We start from the raw sequence: 27,577 nt of genomic DNA, 5'->3' as shown, positions 1-27,577 counted from the left end.
CCCTTGTATAAACAAACTTTAATAATAAAACACCAGGCAGACATTGGGAGTGAGTTGACGTCATTGCCCCGCCTCTCTCTCTACTCTCAGCCAATGGTCTCTCAACAGATCATAGGAAGAGGAATCACAATAATAAACCTGATGAAACTAGAGGAAATGCGGTAGTAAAGTGCACCTATATTGGGGCAACTGGTTATTCGGTTTAGTGAGTTCCAAGTGAGAATCTCTGTCTGTCGTAAGTTGTTTGAAGATTCTGAGAAGTTTACTACACACGGTGGATATGGCAGCAAAGGGGACATTATCACTCCTGGCTCTTGTGGCCAACCTGTACCTGCTTCTGCCATACGGGCTGTGCTGGAATCAACATGGTGAGAATATAGGTTCTAAAAACCGAATAGTTTTGTTATTTTTACAGTTTGATTTATATATACAAAGAGACAGTTTATCAGCCATATACAACGAAAAAAATGTGCCAGTTATATTATTCTAGGAATCATGTATGATTGTTAGGCCATACATTATATTTCTATAAAGGAGCCAGAAGTACGATATAATTGAGTTTTCCACCTCTGCAAATCATCATCATCATTATTATTATTATTATTATTATTAAAGGGACATGAAACCCAATTGTTTTCTTTCGTGATTTAGAAAGAGCATGACATTTTAAACAACTTTGTAATTTACTTCTATTATCTAATTTGCTTCATTCTCTTGATATTGTTTGCTGAAAAGCATATCTAGATAGGCTCAGTAGCTGCTGATTGGTGGCTGCACATAGATGCCTCGTGTGATTGGCTCACCCATGTGCATTGCTATTTCTTCAACAAATGATATCTAAAGAATAAAGCAAATTAGATAATACAAGTAAATTGGAATGTTGTTTAAAATTGTATTCTCTAGCTGAATCATGAAATACTTTTTTGGGTTTAGTGTCCCTTTAAGCAATATATATTTTATAGTTTTGGGTATATCATTTTTTATTTTCACATTGTAATATGGTTGTTTTTTTATTTAGTAGTGCATTGCTATTTTATCAACAAAGGATACAAAAAGAATCAAGAAAATTTGATAACAGAAGTAAATTGGAAAGTTGTTTAAAATTGCATGCTCTATATATCTGAATCATGAAAGACACATTTGGGGTTGTATGTCCCTTTAATAACTAGGTACAGACATAGAACACAGGCATCATACCACTCAGTGTTATACTCCCACAGATCATCTTAGAAATCTCCACAAAAAAAGTAATCTCTTGCAGACCAACATTTTTTACTTTTCTTTTTCACGTTTTAGATTTAATAGGGTCATGTTTAACAACATCAGACTACACTCACTGAGGGTAAAGAAAGTATTACAGCACCAAAACAGTATTACAGTTAGTTAAAATGTGAATATATATATATTAACCCCTTAATGACATCTGAAGTACCCTGTACGGGATTTACTCTAAGGGGTTAAACAATGTGGCTCTCAACAACAGCCGTAAAACCATGCTATTTCTGATTGCCTCCTGGAGTGAGGCATATAGTAATAGTGCATTTCGCTGTTTTTGGCAAGACCAGCATTATTACAGGGCTGGAAATCCGGTCCCTTAAGGACACTCAACGTACATGGTACATCCATGTTGTTAAAGGGTTAAATAATTAGAGAACATTTAAACGTGCATTCAAACTTTTCTGCACTAAACAAATATCGAAGATGGCGGCTACATTTGGCAATTTTCAGAGCCGCATAATTCTTTTTAAATTCCAACACACTAAGATCCAGATTTGCACATATCTTAGTGTGTTGCACTTTCACAAAAATAAATATGGTTCTGAAAATTGCCGAAAGTAGCTGCCATCTTCGGCATTCGTTTAGGGATGAAAAATCTCAATGCACATGTCTAGTGAAAAAAAAAGTGTTTGCTTTATTCTATATATCTCCTCGCTTTCTTGGGCTGCGCAGGAAAAAGCACAACATCACTAATTGTTTATGTATGGTCTATGTTTGTTACTCATGTATAGATCCACATATACTTAATTAATTTTCTGTGTAAAAACCTTTAAGATGTTAAGGAGTAAATTGTATAGAAATTATGTTATGTGAAGAACATTAGAATGTGACATATTTTATGGCGGGTTAGCGCGTTAAATGAGATCAGGTTTGCTCTCAAGTAAGGGTGTTAGTTTTGTTTTCCACTTTTCGTGCTCCATCAAAGTCTTCGGCAGAATACAATAACACTGTCACGACATTCAGACTTTTTGGGTTAGCGCTCATGTGAAAACTTTTTTACTTTCAACTTGTAATATGTGCGCTACCTGATGCATGTAAAAAGCCTTTGACTAGTTAACTTGCGAATGCAAACTAGCTCTCCACGCATAATCTGGCCCTTTATCAATCCTTAAAGGGACATTAAACCCCCCAAAAAAAATTCTTTCATTATTCAGATAGAGAATACCATTTTTAAAAAGTTTCCAATTTACTTCTATTATCAAATTTGCTTTGTTCTCATGTTATTCTTTGTTGAAGGGATACCTAGGTAGGTAGCATGCACATGCCTGAAGCACTACATGACAGGAAATAGTGCTCCTGCTAATGTATAACATTGTTACAAAACTGCTGCCATATAGAGCTGCAGACACGTGCACACTCCTAAGCTTACTTTACTGCTTTTCAACATAGGATAACAAGAAAACAAATAAAAATTATAACTGAAGTATATTGGAAAGTTGTTTAAAATTGTATGTTCTATCTGAATGATGAAAGAGAAAAATTGTGTTTTATGTCCCTTTTAATTGCCCTCAGCAGAAGAGATTGGATAACAGAAACCCAGGTTTCGCCAGTTACATTTTAGAGACTAAAGTACAGAAGAAAAAAAACTCATTTACACTTATGTTGTCAGTATTTAAACAACTAATAATTCTAAAAATTGCACCTACATATTCCCAGGCCAATCTTTGCTTTGAATACACAATTACATCTCCCATTTATTTAATTAACGTTCCTTTCTGAATTTCCATGCATTCCATATGGTGCCTTGTATTTTATTTATTTGCAGCATTCTTATTTTTCTACGGATCAAACTGTAACTCCATGAAAGCTCAGCTTTACATTTGATTCTATTTTTCCACTCTAGAAAAAAAGTAGTAAGATTTGAAAGGGAAATTAAAAACATTCTGTGAGTTCTAAATAAAGGGCCATAATAGACACACAAAAAAAGACAAGCTTGTTTAAGCATGTAATTTTTATGACTATCAACACTGCACTATTGTGTGTTTAAAGGGATACTAACCCCAATTTTTTTTTCTTTCATGATTCAGATAGAGCATGCAATTTTAAGCAACTTTCTAATTTACTCCTATTATCAATTTTTCTTTGTTCTCGTGTTATCTTGATTTGAAAAAGTAGTAATGAAAGGTTAGGAGCCGGCCCATTTTTAGTTCAGCACCTGGGTAGCGCTTGATGATTGGTTTGCCACAAATCAGCAAGTGCTACCCAGGTGCTGAACAAAAAATGGTCCGGCTCTAAAGCTTACAATACTGCTTTTTCAAATCAAGATAGCATGAGAACAAAGAAAAATTGATAATAGGAGTAAATTAGAAAGTTGCTTAAAATCTCATGCTCTATCTGAATCATGAGAGAGAAAAAAATTGGGTTTAGTATCCCTTTAACCCCTGCAAAGGTGCTAAACACACATTAGAAGTACTGCTCCGGAGCCCACAGAGCACCACTGGTCCTGAGCAGAAACCAACACTGATCCAATCAGCAGCGCTAGTCACACGACTCGGATGTGGAACTAGCGCTGCTGATTGGATCAGCTATAGTTTCACTGAGCCTGTAATATGTCGACTATTATGATCCTTTAATTAAATAGGGATTGCACACTGTTACTTGTCTTTAGTTTTAATATGGTGCAATGAACAAAACAAGGAAGAAACAAAAACACACCTCATTTGCTTTTTCAGCTTGGAAATCAGCTAAATGATTGGTGTCAAGGGATAGTAAAAACTGAATTCCCATTAGTACCTCTCACTTTTAACTGACGTTGGTTACCATCAAATGCATCAAGGGACACAGAAAATTGGTTGCTCTGAAGCAATTATGTTATCAAGCACCTGGTGTTTAGTTCATTTTGTGTGTGTTTATGTAGGTATATTCAAACATTTTTATATCGTACTACATATTGTATGCAAAATTTAGATGTTTATAGACTTCAGTACATCAGGAAATTACATTATTATTATTATTTTATAATGCACTATACAGGACATTAACCCCTTAATGACCGAGGACGTGCAGGGTACGTCCTCTTAAAAAAGTCACTTAACGACCAAGGACGTACCCTGCACGTCCTCGGTTTGGAAAGCAGCTGGAAGCGATCCTGATCGCTTCCAGCTGTTTTCCGGTTATTGCAGGATGCCTCGATATTGAGGCATCCTGCAATAAAAAATTTTACCCCTCCGGTGCAGAGAGAGCCACTCTGTGGCCCTCTCTGCACCGGACATCGATGGCCGCATTCGTTGGTGGGTGGGAGCTGAGGTGGGTGGGCGGCCATCGATGGCTTCTTAGTCAGAGAGGGGGGCGGGATCGGGGCGGTATCGCCGGGGGGCGCGCACGGGGGGTGGCGGGCGGGCGCGTGCACGGGGAGGGAGCGGGTGGGAACCACTTACACTACAGAAACTGTTTTTTATTATGGGGAGAAAGGAGGGATAAAATCCCTGATAAAATTCATCTAAGGGATCTGGGAGGGGGTGGGGGATTAGTCTTGGGGGGGGGGGGGAAGCTACACTGCAGAAAAAAACAAAACAAAAAAAACCCAATTTTTATATGCAAACTGGGTACTGGCAGACAGCTGCCAGTACCCAAGATGGCCCCCAATAAGGCAGAGGGGGAGGGTTACAGAGCTGTTTTGGGGGGGATCAGGGAGTTTGGGGGCTAAGGGGGGGATCTTACACAGCAGCATATGTAAATATGCTATATAAAAAAAAAGGATACCTTTTATTTTAGTACTGGCAGACTTTCTGCCAGTACTTAAGATGGCGGGGACAATTTTTGGGGTGGGGGAGGAAAGAGAGCTCTTTGGGAGGGATCAGGGGGTCTGATGTGTCAGGTGGGAAGCTGATCTCTACACTAAAGCTAAAATTAACCCTGCAAACTCCCTACAAGCTACCTAATTAACCCCTTCACTGCTGGGCATAATTCACGTGTTGTGCGCAGTGGCATTTAGCGGCCTTCTAATTACCAAAAAGCAATACCAAATCCATATATGTCTGCTATTTCTGAACAAAGGGGACCCCAGAGAAGCATTTACAACCATTTGTGCCATAATTGCACAAAATGTTTGTAAATGATTTCAGTGAGAAATCTAACATTTTGAAAAATGTAACGTTTTTCTTTATTTGATCGCATTTGGCGGTGAAATGGTGGCATGAAATATACCAAAATGGGCCTAGATCAATACTTTGGGTTGTCTACTACACTACACTAAAGCTAAAATTACCCCAAAAAGCTCCCTACATGCTCCCTTATTAACCCCTTCCCTGCTGGGCATAATACACGCGTGGTGCGCAGTGGCATTTAGCGGCCTTCTAATTACCAAAAAACAACGTCAAAGCCATATATGTCTGCTATTTCTGAACAAAGGGGATCCCAGAGAAAAATTTACAACCATTTATGCCATAATTGCACAAGCTGTTTGTAAATAATTTCAGTGAGAAACCTAAAGTTTGTGAAAAAAATTGTGAAAAAGTGAACAATTTTTTTTATTTGATCGCATTTGGTGGTGAAATGGTGGCATGAAATATACCAAAATGGGCCTAGATGAATACTTTGGGGTGTCTTCTAAAAAAAAATATATACATGTCAATGGATATTCAGGGATTCCTGGAAGATATCAGTGTTCTAATGTAACTAGCGCTAATTTTGAAAAAAAGTGGTTTGGAAATAGCAAAGTGCTACTTATATTTATGGTCCTATAACTTGCAAAAAAAGCAAAATAACATGTAAACATTGGGTATTTCTAAACTCTGGACAAAATTTAGAAACTATTTAGCATGGGTGTTTTTTGGTGGTTGTAGATGTGTAACAGATTTTGGGGGTCAAAGTTAGAAAAAGTGTGTTTTTTCCATTTTTTCCTCCTATTTTATATTTTTTTTTTTAGTAAATGATAAGATATGATGAAAATAATGGTATCTTTAGAAAGTCCATTTAATGGCGAGAAAAACGGTATATAATATGTGTGGGTACAGTAAATGAGTAAGAGGAAAATTACAGCTAAACACAAACACCGCAAAAATGTAAAAATAGCCTTGGTCCCAAATGGACAGAAAATGGAAAAGTGCTGTGGTCATTAAGGGGTTAAATGGACATGAAACCCAAAAATTTTCTTTCATGATTTAGACAGAGCATACAATTTTAAACAACTTTTCAATTTACTTGTATTATTTCATTTGTTTTCTTATTTTGTTATCCTTTGCTGAAGGATTTTTCTAGGCAAGCTCAGGAGCAGCAGAGAACCTAGGTTCTAGCTGCTGATTGGTGGCTATATATATATATAATTGTGATTGGCTCACCCATGAGTTCAGTTAAAAATCATTAGTGCATTGCTGCTCCTTCATATTAATAGTAGCACTCTTATGACAAACTCTTAAATCAAATTTATCAGCCACAAATATTTACCCTTTAAGTAATTTTTAATTTTTGTTAATATAAAACACTTTAAAGGGACATTAAACACTAAATACATGCTAGATAGAATGATGCATTCAAAGAAAAGATTAGTCCATGACTAACATGTAGATGTATTTTTTAAAGTTTCATTAGTTGTTTAAAAAGTAACAAAATAAGTGTAAAGTTTTAGTGTCTATAAAACACTGGGAGCTGCCATGTTGTAACTTGTGTTACCTTCTCTGCTGTGGCCAATTAGGGACAGTTATAAATAGGTCACTAGAGTGTGCAGCCAATGGTTGTGCTGGATTTAACAGTGTTCTGCACTTCCATTTCTAACAGGAACTGAAAAGCTCACAATTTCGGAATGGAATTACAGGCAAAGAGGACAAAATAAATATATTGCAGAGTTGTTTTATATATACAATTTATCATTTTATATTACCATCTCAAAGTGTTTAATGTCCCTTTAATAAGTTGTAACATAAAGGTACATGAAACCCAAAATGTTTCTGTCATGATTTAGACAGCATACAATTTTAAGCGACTTTCCAGTTTTCTTCTATTATCCCATTTTCTTCATTCTCTTGGTATCCTTTGCTGAAGGAGTCCACTTAGGGCTAGTTGTTATTTTGTTTATTGCTATAATTAATCACATTGTAGTTTGTAACTGGTCTAGGCAAATTGCAGCATTTTGCAAAACAAATCTTAGGTTATTAAATTAGCTTTGAGCTCTACAGAGAGCATGGGTCAAGCAATGTTTTATGTCACTTTAAATAAATTGTGAGGTTTGTAATGTTGTTGTAGTGCTTGCAACAGTTAATTGAGCCAAACAATTATTTAGTGATCTGATGGGCTAAGCAGACATCTTAAAACTTGGCCCTCCAGAGGTTTTGGATGCTGATATGCTGGCTGAGCATCATGGGAAATGTAGTTCCAAAACCTCTGGAGGGCCAAGTTTGAGGATGCCTGGCCTATAGAGTTGTACTTCAAGATAGGCTATACTTTCGGCTTTGGCACTTTTGGAGATGTACAGACATACCGTTATGACATTCACGCTGGTTGAAAACATCTGCTATAGGCTGAATAAAATGTATTGCTAATAAAATAACAGGTCTCTTCAAAACCGTAACTGTATATTGTTTCTTTCTAACATTTTCTGTAGAACGAGTGTTGCTGAGGGATATCCAGGCACTCACACTTTATGCTGACAGATATACTAATGCCCGCCGCAGTGCTCCGATCCCACAGATGAAATGCATCGGAGGAAGCGCTGGGTGCAGTGCAGTGGTGCCACAAGTCGTGCAGTGTTATAACAGAGGATGGGATGGCATTGATGTCCAGGTGATCATGCTAAGCTGCCACTGTGTTGTATTTTGTTTTTTTTTTAAGGTGATATGCCATGATCAGCAAATTGAATGCACACATACAAGAGCTTTACTGTAGACACATTCCAATGTTGTGTTTCAGTGGTAAAAGCCTCTTAATTAATAAAATATATAGATAGGTGTGTGTGTATGTATAGAGGGGAATTTTTTTTTTTTATGTATACACTATCCATCAAAGTTACCTGAAAAGTTTTTGTGCCGTATCTTGACCACAGTTTATAAGCTTACTTGGCCATGTCAAGACACGTTCAAATACATATTTATGTGTGTGGCATCCTTCCCACCCCTGTGGGGGTGTGTGTTTATTTCGCTTGAAATTTTGAGTGGTCCACTAGTCACGGATGACTTAGGAATTTGACTTTTTCCTATCTTTAACACACTCGGCAAGTAGTTTTTAACCCCTGATTAATAAGCCATAGTGATATTGTTCCACCTTTGTACCCCTGTATGCATGTATGTGTGTGTGTGTGTATATAATTGTGTAAGTATTTAACATTTCTTTTTGGCTAATAACAGTAAGAAAATACTCTATTGTTCATAACTAACTGCCTTTTGTCTGCAACTACAACATAGATTGTTAGCTTTTAATCCTTCTGTCTCAGTCTGCTTTTCTATGCCCTGTTTCTACTTATTGCCCCCCTGTATAGATTCTGTTGGTACACTATAAATTAAGATAATAGTAATACTAATATGCTTCCTTGGTGTTTTTAAAGACACTTAGCCTGCTTCCTTGCTTATCTGTCTCAGTGACTTGTAATCTATTTACGGTCTACAGTGAGAGTACCTTACTCCTCCTATTATATGAATATGTGCATTATTATTTTTTTTAAAACTCTTATTTTTTGTTATTTGTTCAGTGGGAATGCAAATTGGACATGGAAAACTCGTACCGTTTTGGTAAAGTGGAAGTAAGCTGTGAAGGATTTGATTACCCTGAAGACCCCTATATTCTCCGTGGCTCTTGTGGGCTGGAGTACACCCTTGAGCTCACGGATCAAGGAAGGAAGAGATCTCAGGATGGGAACAGCAACACTGGTTTTGGTTCTGGCTTTTTCCAAAGTCAGTCCAAAGGTTGGAACAGCCAAAGCTCCTCTGATTCTAGCGGTGTTATTGTCTTTGTGGTAATCTTGTTGCTGGCATATGGAGTTTACAAGCTGTTCCTAAATGGGCCAAGCATGGGACAGCAGCCTCACTCTGATGACAATGGGCAGGGCTTTCAAAGCCCGCCTAACGCCCCTCCCCCACCTGGCTTCAAATCAGACTTTACAGGTATAAATTGTCGCTATATAGAATTTAGTAATAAAGTTAAAAAATAGATTGACTGTTGCAAGTTATCAGTTTAATCATACTCATCACTTAGCTAGAATAATGTAGAAGAGGAAAATAACATCAGAGACAGTGCTTTAATCAGCATACAGTGCCATTATTAAGAATATTTTGGTGCCAACGGAAAAGAGTGTGTATCTGAAGAATTATTTAGTTTTAAAATATGTGAAAGAAATTCCCACACAAATCTAATGGCTCATAAAGGGCCCAATGATTTAAAGCTCTTAGGCTAAATGAACTAAAAGAATCCGCCAGTGCTATGAAGTCCACGATGAGATGATCTAAAGGCATATTTTACACTGTAAGCCGCGTATCTCACTATAGGGCATAAATTACATTTCTGTATGTGATGGCGAGATGCATTCATACTGGAAAGTACTCCATACCCTAAGCATTTTAAAATATTTAATGTACGATGTAAAAATCTAAATCATAGTACCCTTAATAAAAAAAATTTTTTATAAACAGTACACATTTAAATAGTTGTTAAATGTTGCTGCAAATTGTGAATTTACATTATTGCATACAAACCCTTCCTTAAAGGGACATGACACACACATTTTTTCTTTGATGATTCAGATAGAGCATACAATTTTAAAAAAACTTTCCAATTTACTTATATTATCTAATTTGGTTCATTCCCTTGGTTTCTTTTGTTAAAAAGCATATCTAGATAGGCTAAGTAGCTTGGAGCTAGCTGCTGATTGGTGAACTTGTATGCCGATTTTCTTTGGCTTACAAATATGTTCAGATCGCTGCCAGGAGCGCATTGCTGCTTCTTCCATAAAAGATGCCAAGAGAGTGAAGCAAAATTGAAGTAAATTGGAAAGTTGTTTAAAAATGTATAATCTACCTCAATCATGAAAGAACATTTTTGGGTTTTATGTCCCTTTAAAGGGTCAGTCAACACCAAAATTGTTATTGTTTAAAAAGATAGATAACTCCTTTACCACCCATTCCCCAGCTTTGCACAACCAACTTTGTTATATTAATATAATTTATAACATTTAAACCTCTAAATTTCTGCCTTTTTAAAGCCACTACAGACGGCCTCTTATCACATGCTTTTTTTTTTTTATTAGCTTTTCACATCAAGACACTGCTCACTCATGTGTGCCATAGAGATAACAACACTTTGCTCACTGTCATGGGTTGTAGATGACACTGCACTAATTGGCTAAAATGCAAGTCAATAGATAATAAATAAATAAATAGCCATGTGATCAGGGGGCTGTCAAAAGAATCTTAGATACAAGATAATCACAGACGTGAAAAGTTTATTAATATAACCGTGTTGGCAATGGTTATGCAAAACTGGGAATGGGTAATAAAGGGATTATCTATCTTTTAAAACTATACATTTTTTGGAGTTGACTATCCCTTTAAATCACACACATGTTTTTATGTAATTTAGACAGTTAAACACGGACTTAAGGTACCATGTACGTTGCCGGCCGTTTGCTCCTGAACATTTTTGTTATTATTTTTTTTTTTTATGCCTCCAGAAAAGGTGCAATGCATCCTGCAGACATCATAACACTTATACTGCTACACGCTACACAGTGATAGCTTGATTAGTGCAAAAGTTTATATCTGTCCTTAAAAAGCCACAGCAAAGATGAGACTTGCTGTAGGCTTTTCAAGGTGTGTGTCTCTTGACTGCAAAACAGGGCAATTTTTGCTAATAAAATTACAGTTTAATTATTTTAAAATTTTTATTTTTGAATGTAAATTGTTTGCAATTTATTGTGTAATTGATGATTATATACTATGCATATATAAAAGAAAATGACTTTTTAATGGCCCTTTAACAGTCTGTATTTACGAATTAAGATTAGCTACTGGAAAATTATTTATCAGTATCAAATGGTATCACACAAAGTAAAAAGATAAATACAGATGTTAAAATATTGCAGTTATATCATGTTAGTTGTCCTTGGTAACAGAAAATTGCAATCACCGTAGTATTGAGGGAATGACTGTAGAAAGAATGGCAAAGAGGAGGGAAAGAAAGAGAGCAGGGAAAGAGGGAGAAAAGAATAAGCAAAACAAAATGATGGATAGAATGATGAATGTAAAGGAAAATGATTGATGAGAGATGTGCAAGAAGGAGAGGCAAACTCTTGGCAGAAAGTGGGAGGTCTTGCAGTAGAGAGTGGAGTGAAACGAAAAAGCTTTCTGCAGATCTTCTAAATGGCTGACAAAACACTAAAATCTATCAGGATAAGGTTATTTTTGTGTTTGACTTTTTTGGCCTATATTGTCTATTTATTTGTGGATTTTTTTTTTCTTAGTTCATATTCTTTCTTTTTGTATTTTTTATATATATATATAATTTGTTTTTCTATGTATTTTCATTCAGGATCATCAGCAGGTTTTGGAAACTCTGGGTTTGGCAGTAATTCTGGCTTTAGTGGATTTGCTGGCAATTCTGCGTTTGGTGGTCAAGCAAGCCAAGGGCCTGGTTTCTGGACCGGTTTGGGAACAGGAGGAATGTTGGGATATTTGTTTGGTAATCGAAGGTAAGCAATTGTTAGTGTATGAAGCTAAATGTACACATAGAACTGCTATAGACCTCTGATACTGATAACTTCATGGCTGCAAAAATCATTAAAGGGACATTTTAAAGGGGTCCACATTTTTATGTTATCATAAGTCTAGACTGGGTCTTCCAGAATTCCCCACCCCCTCGATTTCTGTCTGTTTATTTCGAGGTAGGGCTATTCTGTTCTACAACTGCAGTAAGAAATCTAAACCATTTATATATTTAGGCTTATAAACACATCTTGGTCCGTTATACAACACAATTGTTGAGAATTTTTAAATGTTTACACATGTTGTCGTTTACGGTTAACCCCTTAACCCAAATGGACGTATATATATGTCCTGCAGTACTTTGCCTATCGTACTGCAGGACGTATATATATGTCCTCGCTTCAGGAAGCTCCAGCACTCTCAGCTGTTAAGTTACAGCCGATATCTGGAGCTCCTGAAGCTTCAGGTATCTGCCTCATATGGAGCCGGAGTGCGATCGGTGCTCCGGCTCCATATGAGGTCAGATGCCTGATCATTACAGATGGTGACACTGTGTCACCGCCTGTAACAATCTTCTGCTGGTGCCGGCGGGAGGTGTGGGTGGGCGGCCCAGCAGGGGAGGCGGGAGGGAAAGATGGAGTGGGAGAGCCCTATGCTATGGAAAATATAATTTAAAGGGACAGGGAGGGATTGGGCTGCTACGCTACAGAACAGAGGATCTGGGGGTGTGAGAAACCCCCCTAACTAAAGATTGCTTAATTGGGGGCCAGGATTGTGTATTTCACCAGGCTTTTCAAGAGATGTATGCCTGAAATGTTCTTGATTGGGGGGGATGTAAATTGTGCAAACAAAATGACAGTTACATTTTAAAACATTTTTTTTAAAGGGATATTAAACTGCTGGGCATAACGACTATAGCATAGGTAGAACTCACCATCCTATTTTTCCTCTTGTGCCTCCAGTTCTTTTCAAAATCATTCTGTTATTTTAGCCCCTTACTGGTGTCGGTTAGTGAAGCTCCATATCTTCATACTGGATGCCGCCATCATGTAGCTGAAAAGACCACCAAATACAGTAGAATTGCTTAATTAAAAAATGCATAATAAAAAGACAGTGCAATACTACTTACTCTGAATTTCAAATAAACAGTAAAAAAAAATTTTGTTCTGACAAATGTATTTATTTACCCCATTTGCCGGCCCCCTGTATCATGTGACAGCCATCAGCCAATCACAGACTAGTATACATATACCCTGTGAACTTGTGCAAATGCTCTGTAGGAGCTGGTGTCTCAGAAAGTGTGAATATAAAAAACTGTGCAAAATTTGGTAATAGAAGTAAATTGGAAAGTTTCTTAAAAGTGCAGGATCTTTCCCAATCATGAAAATTTTTATTTTGACTTTAGTGTCCCTTTAAGTATTCTCGCAACCAGTGACGGAAGTTTTGAGCATTCACTTGTTATCTTTTTGACTAGTGGTATCATGCGCTATGCACATTCACAGATAATTGGCGTTGTTTTTACAAATAGTATTATGCACTGTGCGCACACATTTTCTTTGAAACAACTGCATTGCTCTTTATTATTTCTTAGGGTTTTTTATTTTATGTAAGTGGGTTTTTTTTAAACTGTGTGTTTTAAAAAAACAAAATGTAAAGCTTCTGCTCTCTATTGTGCACGGAACAGCTTTTAATATGTGACCTGTGAATGTTCACCATTTTTGTCCCAGTACAAAAATGTGTGAGTGCCAAGATGGCGGCAACCAGTATGAAAATGCGGAGCATTTTCATACTGGCACTTGTGAAGAGTTGAAATAAGAAGACAGCTTTGAAGAGCTGCAGGCACAGGAAGATAAACAATATGGTGCGCAGTAACTGGCATACTGTAGTTGTGCCCAGAGAGCTGTTTGGAAGGGATCAGGTAGGTATCAGGGGGTGGGAGGTGGCAGGTAGGAGGGTAATCTCTACACTACTGCTAAAATTAACCTTACAAGCTACTTGATTAACAACTTTACTGCCGGGAATAATAGAAGTGTGGTGCGCAGCTGCAATTCGTGACCTTTTAATTACCAAAAAGTAAAGGCAAAGCCATGCATGTCTATTTCTGAACAAAGGAGATCCCAGTGAAGCTTTAATCCCTTCCTGCCGTTGGGACATTCTATGCCGTCTTAACAGCGCAGAGCTTTAGCGCCGTTAGGACAGCATTGAATGTCTTAACCGTTTATCTGTCCTGAAACCATAGCCTCTTCCTATATGGGATGTAGACAAATGAGTCACGGCAGGAAGGGGTTAACAACAATTTGTCTTATGACTGCTCAAGTTGTGTGTAAATAATTTCAGTAAGAAACCCAAAGTTTGTAAAAGTTTTTTTTTTTTCTTCATATTATTGCAGTTGGCAGCAAAAGAGTGGTATGAAATATTCCAAAATGGGACTAGATCAATATCTTGAGTTGTCTACTATAAACAAATATTTAGTTTTGATAGGTAAATTAAAAAACAAACATTGAGTGATAGCAAAAATGCTAAAAATTCTCCAGTACTTTTTGGCAAGTTTTTCTCTGAAATTCCCGGTACCGAAGGGGTTAATTTCATCTTAATGTGACACCTTTTCATTTCTTCCATATAGGGCCCAACCTTACCAGTCACCCTTTTACAACACTTGGAGCAGTCCTTCATATTCAGGCGCCATGCATGGAAACTCGCAGCCATTCAGTGCTCCGACAAGCTCAGGAGTGAGGACAGCTTCAGGTAAGGATATTCATTAGTGAATATAGGTAAATATTCACTTGCTGTGATTCATCTTTTGAGTGAAACAAACCTTTTCAGTTTCTATGGAGACGATTCACTACATTTCTCAGCGTTCTATAAATTTTAGGAGTTTGCATCAATTAATTTTTACCTCCCAAAAAAAAATAGAAATATAGATCTTCCGATCTCCCTCATTAATCTCCAGATTTCATAATCCAAAAACAAAATGAGCAGGATTATCAACAAACAAAATGGCTTTTTCGTTTTTTTGACAATTACATTTCAGGTTGAACTGTCTCTGGTGTTGATTGATTCCTTTTTATAGTGTATAGTGATGCTAATGGCTGATGTGAGCATTAACCAGAGTTATGTATTTATGAATTATTAAGGTTTAGAGCAGGAGAATTATCAGAATAGAAGGCATGTGTGTTTGTTGGGTTATTCTCACCATTGCAGTCCCCACCTCCTGTTTCTCCGGTGTTTTATATTGTATTGCATCACCGTTGTACTTGACGCTTTGTAAATAAATAATATTGATACTAATACTACCTGCTCAATAAACTTTTAAGGGAAATTAAACCCAATTTTTTTCTTTCATGATTTAGAAAGAGCATGCCGTTTTAAACAACTTTCTAATTTACTTCTATTATATAATTTGCTTCGTTCTCTTGATATTCTTTGCTGAAAAGCATATCTAGATAGGCTCAGTAGCTGCTGATTGGTTGCTGCACGTAGATGCCTCATGTGATTGGCTCTCATATGTGCATTGCTCTTTCTTCAACAAAGGATATCTGAAAAATTAAGCAAATTAGATAATTGAAGTAAATTGGAAAGTTGTTTTAAAATTGTATTCTCTATCTGAATCATGAAAGAAAAAATGTGGGTTTAGTGTCCCTTTAAGTAAAAAATAAAGGGACATTCTACACCAGAATTTGTAATGTTTTAAAAGATAGATAATCCCTTTATTATCCATTCCCCAGTTTTGCATAACCAACACAATTATATAAATATACTTTTGTATCTAAGCCTCTGCAAACTGCCTCCTTATTTCAGTTCTTTTGACAGACTTGCATTTTAGCCAACCAGTGATGGCTCCCTGGAACTTCACGTGTGTGAGCAGCATTATCTATATGACACACATGAACTAACACCCTCTAGTGGTGAAAAACTGTCAAATGCCCTGAGAGAAGAGGCGGCCTTCAAGGGCTTAGAAATTAGCATATGAACCTCCTAGGTTTAGTTTTCAACTAAGAATACCAAGAGAACAAAGCAAAACTGGTGATAAAAGTAAATTTATAAAATTGTTTAAAATGACATGCCCTATCTGAATCATGAAAGTTTATTTTGGACTAGACTTTCCCTTTAAACACTCACAATTCAGATAGAGCACACAATTTTAACCAACTTTTCAATTCACATCCATTATCTAAATATGCGCAATCTTTTTATATGTACACTTTTTGAAGCACCAGCTCCTACTGCCCGTGTCTAAGATTCACAGGATATATATATTTGATTGGCTGATGGGTTGTCACATGATGCATTAGGAAGTGATTTTGCATTGTCTATTATACATTTATTGATTATGCAATTCTACTGTATTAAGCGGTCCTTTAAAAAAAAAAATGCACTTAAAAAAAGTGAATTGATTGAGCAGGTAGTGTTATTATCCGTTTGGTAACATTCGGCTAGATTACGAGTCTTGCGTTATGAGTAAAAAAGCAGCGTTAAGCTTTATAACGCTGCTTTTTTACTACAGCTGGTATTACGGGTCTTGCAGATTTAGGGGTCACCGCACACTTTTTTGGCCTTACCACAAATCAACTTGCGCAATTTGCGTGTAGTCTTTTTTTCAATGGGACTTCCATAGCGCCGGTATTACGAGCTTGTCCTGGGAGGACAAAAAGTGAGCGGTACAGCCTATCCCGTCAAGATTCGTACCGCATTTTAAAGTCAGTAGTTATGAGATTTGCGCTACAAAGCCGTAGCATAAAACTCCTAACTAACGTGCTAAAAAGTACACTAACACTCATAAACTACCTATTAACCCCTAAACCGAGGCCCTCCCGCATCGCAAACACTAAAATAAATTTATTAACCCCTAATCTGCTGCTCCCGACATCGCCGCCACTAGAATAAACATATTAACCCCTAAACCGCCGCACTCCCGTCTCACAAACATTAGTTAAATATTATTAACCCCTCATCTGCCGTCCCTAACATCGCCGCTACCTACCTACATTTATTAACCCCTAATCTGCTGCCCCCAACGTCGCCGCCACTATATTATATTTATTAACTCCTAAATCTTACCCTAACACCCCCTAACTTAAATATAATTCAAATAAATCTAAATAAAACCTACAATTATTACCTAAATTATTCCTATTTAAAACTAAATACTTACCTATAAAATAAACCCTAAAGTAGCTTCAATATAACTAATAGTTACATTGTAGCTAGCTTAGGGTTTATTTTTATTTTTATTTTACAGGCAAGTTTGTGTTTATTTTAACTAGGTAGAATAGTTACTAAATAGTTATTAACTATTTAATAACTACCTAGCTAAAATAAATACAAATTGACCTGTAAAATAAAACCTAACCTAAGTTACACTAACACCTAACCTAACCCTACAATTAACTAAATTCCCTAAATTAAATATAATTAACTAAATTCAAAACATTTAACTAAATTCAAAACAATTAGCTAAATTACAAAAAACAAACAAACACTAAATTACAGAAAATAAAAAACAAATTACAAGATCTTTAAATTAATTACACCAAATCTAATAGCCCTATCAAAATAAAAAAGCCCACCCAAAATTAAAAAAAAACCTAGCCTAAACTAAACTTCCAATAGCCCTTAAAAGGGCCTTTTGCAGGGCATTGCCCCAAAGAAATCAGCTCTTTTACCTGTAAAAAAAAAAAAAATACAAACAACCCCCCAACAGTAAAACCCACCACCCACACAACCAACCCCCCAAATAAAACCCTAACTAAAAAAAACTAAGCTCCCCATTGCCCTGAAAAGGGCATTTGGATGGGCATTGCCCTTAAAAGGGCATTTAGCTCTATTGCGGCCCAAAGCCCTAACCTAAAAATAAAACCCACCCAATACACCCTTAAAAAATCCTAACACTAACCCCCGAAGATCCACTTACCGGGAGAAGTCTTCATCCAAGCGGCAAGATGTCCTCAAGGAAGCCGGCAGAAGTGGTCCTCCAGAAGGGCAGAAGTCTTCACCCAGACGGCATCCTCTATCTTCATCCTTCCGACGCGGAGCGGCTCCATCTTCAAGACATCCGTTGCAGAGCATCCTCTTCAATCAACGTCTTCTTGCTGAATGAAGGTTCCTTTAAATGGCGTCCCTTAGATTCCGATTGGCTGAAGAATTCTATCAGCCTATCGGAATTAAGGTTGAAAAAATCCTTTTGGCTGAAGCAACCAGCCAATAGGATTGAACTCGCATTCTATTGGCTGATTGGAACAGCCAATAGAATGCCAGCTCAATTCATTCTCTCTCTCTCTCTCTCACTCTCACTCTCACTCTCACTCACTCACACACTCACACACTCACACACTCACACTCTCTCTCTCTCTCTCTCTCTCTCTCTCTCTCTCTCTCTCTCTCTCTCTCTCTCTCTCTCTCTCTCTCTCTCTCTCTCTCTCTCTCTCTCTCTCTCTCTCTCTCTCTCTCTCTCTCTCTCTCTCTCTCTCTCTCTCTCTCTCTTTTCACTCACTCTCTCTCTCTCTCTTTCCACTCTCTCTCTCTCTCTTTCCACTCTCTCTCTCTCTCTCTTTCCACTCTCTCTCTCTCTCTCTCTTTCCACTCTCTCTCTCTCTTTCCACTCTCTCTCTCTCTTTCCACTCTCTCTCTCTCTTTCCACTCTCTCTCTCTCTTTCCTCTCTCTCTCTCTCTTCCACTCTCTCTCTCTCTCTTCCTCTCTCTCTCTCTCTCTTCCACTCTCTCTCTCTCTCTCTCTCTTCCACTCTCTCTCTCTCTCTCTCTCTCTCTTCCACTCTCTCTCTCTCTTTCCACTCTCTCTCTCTCTCTTCCTCTCTCTCTCTCTTCCACTCTCTCTCTCTCTTCCTCTCTCTCTCTCTTCCTCTCTCTCTCTCTTCCACTCTCTCTCTCTCTTCCTCTCTCTCTCTCTTCCACTCTCTCTCTCTTCCACTCTCTCTCTCTCTTCCTCTCTCTCTCTCTTCCACTCTCTCTCTCTCTTCCTCTCTCTCTCTCTCTCTTCCACTCTCTCTCTCTCTCTCTTCCACTCTCTCTCTCTCTCTCTCTCTCTTCCTCTCTCTCTCTTCGCTCTCTCTTCGCTCTCTCTCTCCAACTAAGTCACGGGAGAGCTGGGTAAAGCTGTCAGGAGCAGAGGCATACGAAATCTACAAATGCACAGGCCTAAAAGATCTATTTGTTCATAATCTTTCATATGCACAATAAAAATAAAATTAGTTTAATGTCCCTCAATGAAAACTTAAACAAGACAGAATTTTAATGATTTTATCTGAGTAAAGTATTTGCTATTAGCATGACATTTTATGTAACTTGTTTGCTCTGTAAGAACTTATATATTTTTTTCTGTTATTTTAATATCAAATATGTTATTAAAGGTATGTTGAATATGAAAGAAAAATTGAGCATTAAATATTATTCTGCCATAAAAAAATCAGAAAATATATGTATGATGCAGTATTCATTCTTTATTAGCTGATAGAGACAGCTGCCACAACTTTTATTGGTTGGGAAGACTGAAATAAAAAGAGAAATTGTCTATTTTCAAGAATAAAAAAATCTGTAATACGTTAAAAAAAACCAACCTCTTTTATGTGGATCTAATGGAAATGAAAACGGTAAATTTTAGGTTTGTAATGTTAGAACTATAGATGCTCAGATTATGTTAAAGGGCCAGTTGTGTGCTGCTGTTTACCCCCCGATAATACAGATTAAAAAGTGCATTCATATATTTTGTGACTCTGACATTTTTGTCATTCTTAAGCGATAAGCACATAGGCCATTGGTATTTCCAGCTGATGGAGCATTGTCAGAGAAGCTGCGGCACACTGCATGTCATTACAGGTCACTGCACCCTTCAGCTCGCCTACAACTGACGTCTGTGCCATTATCGCTGCTCTTTTTAACTGGTGGATGTGTTTTGATAACATTAAGGTTCTTATACTTCCCACTTAATGTGACGCAGCTGCAAGGGTTTATCTGTGCTCAGATACGTTGCAAAGACACCACATGATAACTTGGAGGAATCAGTGTTGATGTTGGCAGCAAACAGGGCTTTTCCTCTATAGCAGGACCTTGAGAAATCTTGAGAGCTACATGAAAACGTTCATGATTTGGATAGAGCATGCAATATTACTTCTATAATCTAATTTGACATTGTTCTCTTGGTATACTTTGTTGAAAAGCATATCTAGGTAGCGAACTAGCTGTTTATTGGTGGCTGCATATATCTGTCTCTTGTTATTGACTTGCGCAATATTTTCAGGTAGCTCCCAGTAGTGCATTACTACTCCATCAACAAAGGATACCAAGCAAATGAAGCATATTTGATATTAGAAGTAAATTGGAAAGTTGTTTAAAAATGAATGCTCCTTCTGAAATTTGCGGAATTTCATGTCCCTTTTAATACGTTTCTATATGACTGCTGTCTGCTTATTTGCAAAACACATAAAGGGTGTTTTTGTTAAGAAAAAGTAAATTGGAAAGATTTTTAAAATAGCATGCTCTAGCTCAGGGGTTTTTCAAACCTGTCCTCGGTCCTCCCTAACAGGCCAGATTTTCAGGATTACCTTGGGTGAGAAGCAGGGTAATAACTAGGTTTACTATTCAGATGATTATTTCACCTGTGCTCCAGTTCAGATATCCTGAAAATCTGGCCTCTTCGGGAGGCCTGAGGACAGGTTTGAAAACCACTGCTCTAGCTTAATCATCGCTGTGAAAATGGGCTCCACGGTAGAGAAACGCAAAAAAAAAAAAAACTTGACTTGAGTTTGCCAGAATGCATGTTGACAAGCCACAAGCCTTCTGGGAGAATGTCCTTTGGACAGAAGATACAAAAGTCGAGATTTTTTGGAAAATCGCAACATGTTTTCTTTGAAAGCTTTGTTTTTCCTTCTGTAAAAAACACCATCTCTACCGTAAAACATTGTGGAGACTCAGTGATGTCTTGGGGTTGCTTAGCTGCCTCTGGTACTGGGTGCGTAGAATCTGTGCAGGACACAATGAAATCAGAAGACTACCAAGGCATTCTGGATCTAAATGTACTGTCTAGTGTCAGAAAACTGTGTCTTAGTCGCAGGTCATGGGTCCTCCAGCAGGATAAAGAACAAACAAAAAAACTAAAAAAAAAGTGACCTTCTGAGTCCAGATCTAAATCCCATTAAACATGTCTGGAAAGAGCTGAAACTCTTATTTAGAGCTACAGAAAGCACTTGATTGCAGTTATCTCTTAAGGCTGTGCTACAAAATATTAGGTTAAGACTAGCAACATTTTTCTCTGTGTCATTCTCATTTGTTTTACTGTTTAAAGTAATATGTGAAGTCATAAATCAAAAGTTTCTGTTCTATTCCATTTGAAATAAAGAATGGGGGATACCAAAAACTTTTGTCAATTTTTACTTAGTTCAGAGAAAATTTGTGTGTTTTTCCTAAAAAAAACAAACTGAAAGGGTACTAATTCTTTCGAAACCACAATAAGTATTGGCGCACATACAAACACTTAAGTCCACATATTTATAACATATTTATATATGCTGCAAAAATATTTTTGCTTGCTAAATATTCTTAAAATTGTTAAAATAAAATTGGGATCATTGTCACGCAATATTATTAACATATATTTATGCTGCAAAATGTTTTGCCTGTATGCTTTTACATTTTTAAATACATTTGGGATCTTAGTCACAGGATATGGCCATATTCTGCTAAGCCAGTCACCACTTCCAAGGTGTCCCAAAGTAGACTGGTCCTAACACTGTATTTGAACATCTGTATTTGAATATTAGAATTGAATGATTCAGCCCAGCAAAGCTAAACTGATTAGTGTTAGGACCAGTCTATTTTGGGACACCTTGTAAGTGGTGACTGGCTTAGCAGAATATGGCCATATTGTGTGACTAAGATTCCAACTTTATTTAAAAATTTAAAAGCATACAGGCAAATTTTTTTGCAGCATAAATATGTGTTAATAATATTGGATGGATGTCCGGTCTTCAAAACTGTAAGTGGATCTTCAGGGGGTTAGTGTTAGGATTTTTTAAGGGTGTATTGGGTGGGTTTTATTTTTAGATTAGGGGTTTTGGCCGCAATAGAGCTAAATGCCCTTTTAAGGGCAATGCCTATCCAAATGCCCTTTTCAGGGCAATGGGGAGCTTAGGTTTTTTTAGTTAGAGTTTTATTTGGGGGGTTGGTTGTGTGGGTGGTGGGTATTACTGTTGGGAGGCTGTTTGTATTTTTTTTCAGGTAAAAGAGTTGATTTCTTTGGAAAAATGCCCCGCAAAAGGCCCTTTTAAGGGCTATTGGTAGTTTAGGCTAGGGTTTTTTTTATTTTGCGGGGGATTTTTTTATTTTGATAGGGCTATTAGATTAGGTGTAGTTAGTTTAAATATCTTGTAATTTGTTTTTTATTTTGTGTAATTTAGTGTTTTGTTTTTGTAATTTAGGTAATTGTATTTAATTTAGTTAATTGTATTTAATTTAGGTAATTTATTTAATTGTACTGTAAGGTTAGGTGTTAGTGTAACTTAGGTTAGGTTTTATTTTACAGGTAAATTTGTATTTATTTTGGCTAGGTAGTTAGTAAATAGTTAATAACTATTTAGTAACTATTCTACCTAGTTAAAATAAATACAAACTTGCCTGTGAAATAAAAATAAAACCTTAGCAAGATACAATGTAACTATTAGTTTTATTGTAGCTAGCTTAGGGTTTATTTTACAGGTAAGTATTTAGTTTTAAATAGGAATTATTTAGTTAATGATAGGAATTTTTAGTTAGATTTATTTTAATTATATTTAATTTAGTGGGTGTTAGGGTTAGACTTAGGTTTAGGGGTTAATACATCTAGTATAGTGACGGCGACGTTGGGGGCGGCAGATTAGGGGTTAATAAATGTAGGTAGGTGGCACAATGTTAGGGGCGGCAGATTAGGGGTTAATAATATTTAAGTTGTTTGCGAGGCGGGAGTGTGGCGGTTTAGGGGTTAATATGTTTATTATGGTGGCGGCGATGTCGGGAGCGGCAGATTAGGGGTCAATAATTTTATTTTAGTGCTTGCGATGCGGGAGGGCCTCAGTTTAGGGGTTAATAGGTAGTTTGCGTAAGTTAATTTGCAGTAGTGAGCGGGACATCTGCACCTACAAGACTCGTAATAGCAGCAGTAGTAAAAAAGCAGCGTTATGAGGCTTAACGCTGCTTTTTTACTCATAACGCAAAACTCGTAATCTAGCCGATAGTTTGCAAATCATTAAAGGGACAGTCTACTCCAAAAAATTTTTTATTTAAAAATATAGATAATGCCTTTATTACCTATTCCCCAGTTTTGCATAACCAACACAGTTATATTAATACACTTTTTACCTCTGTGATTACTATATCTAAGTCTCTTCTGACAGACCCCTGATCACATGAATTTTTATTTATTATCTATTGACTTGCATTTTATCCTATTAGTGCAGTGTCTGCCACAGGCGTGAGCGCAATGTTATCTATATGGCCCACATTAACTAGCACTCCCCTGTTGTGAAAAAAATAAAAAAGCATTTGATAAGAAGCTGTCAATAGAGCCTTTGAAACAGGCAGAAATTTAGAGGTTTAAAGGGGCAGTAAACCTAAACAATAATGTTATAGAATTCTGCACATAGTGCAGAATTATATAACATTAATTTAGTGCCAACTTTATACTTCAAAGTATTTGAAAGATTTTTATTATCAAAGTAGAAATTTGTAGACTGCCGCTCCTGGCTCTACTGAGCAGGTCTGGTCTTTTCAGAAGCGCATCGTGGCACGTTGTCTAGTCACAGACAGCCCGATCGCGCCATTAAACTCAATGTAGCTCGCTCCCGCTACCAATGTAGCTCAGTAGAGCCAGGAGCGGCATTCTACAAATTTCTACTTTGGCGTTAAACATCTTTCAAATACTTTGAAGTATAAAGTTGGCACTAAATTAATGTTATATAGTTCTGCACTATGTGCAGAATTATATAACATTATTGTTTAGGTTTACTGCCCCTTTAAAGGTTATAAAGTATATTACTATAACAATGTTGGTTGTGCAAAGCTGGGGAATGGGTAATAAAGGGATTATCTATCGTTTTAAACAATAACAATTCTGGGTAGACTATCCCTTTAACAAATGAAACGCTAGTCAGAATCACAAATAAAAGAGCTACAATTAAAAAAAAATGATACATTGGACTCCGTCCAGAGAGGGGAGGGAAGAAATAAAACCACAAAGGTAACTGATATTTTATTAAACCACTGCTTACCTTTCCTACATGTTAGGGGTGTTTGGTTGATCTTCATTGGTTATCACTGATCATCTATATTTACAACATTTAGAAATCCTATAAAGTATAAATATGCATTATGACTATTAGTGTGGTTAATGTGTCCCTTTGGTTGAAAGCTGGCTCCTTTCCATTAGGGCATACTGAGGTAGGCACTGGAACATGCATGAGTATTGAGCACTATGTGTTTGCAAGAGTGTGTGTAGCAATGTTGCACAAGCAACCTGTAGAGAGATGCAGCAGCAGGTAGTGCTGTGTGACAGCAGGGAATACCCACAGCACTCTTTATATTGTATTCACCCTTCTTTATTAAAGGGACAGTAAAGTCAAAATGAAACTTTCCTGATTCAGATAGAGCGTGTGATTTTAAACAACTCTCCAATTTACTTATATGGTCAAATTTTGTTTTGTTTTCTCTTGATATCCTTTGTTGGGAGTAAAGCAAGGTAGGCTGATAGAAGCTCAGGAGCGTGCACGTGTTGTTACCAGTCTTTGGCAGCAGTGTTTGCAACTATATAACATTGCTTTAAACAACGTTGCAAACACTGCTGCTAGGTGGCTTAAAGGGACATAAAATCATGATTCAGATAAAACATATACATTTTAAACAACTTTCCAATTTACTTCTATTATCTACTTTTCTTCGTTTTCTTAACTTTCGTTGAAAAACAGGAAGGTAAGCTCAAGAGCGTGCACATGTGCACAGCAGTTTTGCAACAATGTTATACATTAGCAAGAGCACTAGATGGCAGCACTATTTCCCGCTTTGTAGTGCTCCAGACATGTGCATGCTACCTACCTAGATATCTCCAAAAAAGAATAACATGAGAATGAAGCAAATTTGATAATAGAAGTAAATTGGAGATTTTTTTTAAAATAGTATTCTCTATCTGAATCATGAGAGAAAAACTCTGAGTTTCATGTCCCTTTTAAGACACGTGCACTCTCCTGAGCTCACCTATAATTACTCTTTTACAAAGAATACCAAGAGAACTGAGCAAAATTTATATCGGAAGTAAATTGGAAAGTTGTCATACTCTAGCCAATCCATTTACATTTAATTTGGCTATTACTGTCCCTTTTTAAAATCTGCTTCTAGCTATATAGCAATGTATAGTTTACCATACAGTTTTACCACATAGTGGCTGAAGCTGTTGTATGTTAATGTTCCCTATACAGGTTGCTTTATAACAATGCACATAGTGCTCATTTTGATAATGGAAGTAAATTAAAACTTTTTTTTTTTTTTTTTTTTTTTTAGTTGCATGGTTTATGAATCTTTTTAAAGTTTTTAATTTTGGTTTTAGTGTCCCTTTTAAAGTAATGGTAAATCCAAGCGTTTAACAAAGTGATCAGTTATTAGAAAAAGGATGCTAAACTCACCCCACGGCACAACGCTCTTCTACCAATGAGGTGACGTTTGCACCTCTAAACCAATAGCCGTGCTAGCATACAGAACACTGTCAGATGACACACACAGCTATTGGTTTAGAGGTTTCAAACGTCACCTCATTGGTAGAAGAGCGCTTAGCACCCTTTTTTTTATTAAATAATTGATCACTTAAACCCAACTTTATTTTTAGTGATGGCAAATCCTAGCGTTTGTTAACCAATCGGATTTACCATCACTTTAACTATTCATGCGCTGATGAGGAAGCTGTGTACTAAGTTCACCTGTGCACAACTTATGCAGGAGAGTGTAAGGAAATGTCTAATAATGTATGCTTTGCTTCCCCAGGCTTTGGAGGTACAAAAAGAAGATAGAATATCTAAAGTGGGAATGAAACTGGACAATGGAACCACAAGAACAGAAACCTCTTTCTATTCCAGATTAGCATGAAAATTTGAATAAGGGCTACAATGAATCACAGGCCCTTCGCATCCGTTTTCTTTTATTCAGATTAATTAACATACATAAGTAATACAGAGTGTGTTTACTGAGATACTGAAATCGTTTTTTTTCTCTTTTAGGTTTTGTGGTTATAATTGTTTGCTGCACTATTATAATAGCCTGGAAATATTTGTGTGTGGGTATGTGTGTACATTTATATCAGAGATATATATAAAAAAAATATAGAAACCTTGATTTATTTTAAATAATTTGGCCCCATTTATTAACCTGCAGAAGCAGCTTTTGGGCCTTAGCGTTTCAGGCTTGCAAGAGGGGACCTGAAACCCTAGTTAAAGAGGCAGTAAACTTACATACTAATGTTATATTAGTTTACCGGCACATTTATACTTTCATTTATTTCAGAGAAATTATATGTAAAACTCTCCTTTTACCAGAACGCCTCTCTTTGCTCTACTGAGCGGGTCTGGTTTTTCCACAGCGCATCCGGCAACACTGTCTAGTCACAGTGATTAGACAGTGTTGCCGGATGCACTGTGGAAAAACCAGACCCACTCAGTAGAGCAAAGAGCGGCGTTCTGGTAAAAGGAGGGTTTTACATAAAATTTTGTCTGAAATAATTGAAAGTATAAATGTGGCGGTAAACTAATGTTATATATTTCTGCACTATGTGCAGAATTATATAACATTAGTATGTAAGTTTACTGCCCCTTTAAGTAGCTGCAGTTTTAAGATTTAGCTTCTCTGCCACGTCAAGAGAAGCAGAGTTAAATCATTTGGATCCGATCAGAATGATTGACATGCTGTGAAAGCAGCGGGCAGCGGCTGCACAATTGCTTGTGCAATGTTAAATGCGGGCAGCAGATGCTGCCTGTTCTCCGTGATGCTGGGTGGACGAGTTTCCTGAGCGCGAACCTTGTGAGTGCTTAGCTGCTATATAAAAGGAGAAAATAAAATTGTTTGATATATGACTTTTACTTTGTAAATATTTAATGTGCAACAGAGTATGCATTTAGTTGTATGAACGTTTTTACATTCCCACAAACCTTTTAACATTTAACTGGACTCCTATTCACAGAAATGAAAAAAAAATGTGCATAAAATCAGTTTGTGAATGATATTTTCTATTGTAATTTATAATTTTGCCGCTTATAGGACTTTAGCTATGTAGCTCATTTGCTTGTGTTTCTCTAATTCAATGATAACTTATGACATTACGTAAAATAGTTATACTCGCAGTAACGCATTATTTAATTACAGATTATTTAAAGTTATATTCAAGGGTAAACAATGAAAATGTGTATTTTATTTTTTAACAAATTTAATTTATTTTCCTATGTATTGAGCCTCTGCTAATGAGTGTCCCAGGAGTGCAATTTTAATTCCATAAAATGGGTTCAAACCATAAGTCAGACAAACTGTAAAAAAAGAGAACCTGTTAAAAAAAAAATGAAATGTTTTATTAAAAAAAATGAAATGTTTTAATGCTAGCCTTGGGAAGCAACTTTAAGAAGAGATTTTAATATAAAAGGTTTAGTCTATGCATTGCAGTGTCC

General features: G+C 36.8%; 1 protein-coding gene across 1 annotated transcript; it reads left to right on the top strand.

Moving 5' to 3' along the window:
• Positions 1 to 112: 112 nt before the first annotated feature.
• Positions 113 to 26,115, top strand: LOC128649808 (store-operated calcium entry-associated regulatory factor). The gene is made up of 6 exons (XM_053703284.1): positions 113 to 368; positions 7,817 to 7,995; positions 8,897 to 9,308; positions 11,728 to 11,887; positions 14,524 to 14,645; positions 25,911 to 26,115. The coding sequence occupies exons 1-6, from the start codon at positions 281 to 283 to the stop codon at positions 25,934 to 25,936; spliced, it is 987 nt and encodes a 328-aa protein (XP_053559259.1). The 5' UTR covers positions 113 to 280; the 3' UTR covers positions 25,937 to 26,115.
• Positions 26,116 to 27,577: the final 1,462 nt, after the last annotated feature.

The sequence above is a fragment of the Bombina bombina genome, chromosome 2, assembly GCF_027579735.1.
Source record: "Bombina bombina isolate aBomBom1 chromosome 2, aBomBom1.pri, whole genome shotgun sequence".
NCBI lineage: Eukaryota > Metazoa > Chordata > Amphibia > Anura > Bombinatoridae > Bombina > Bombina bombina.
The sequence above is the reverse complement of the archived record's forward strand: the minus strand, read 5'-3'. Positions and strand labels throughout refer to the sequence as shown.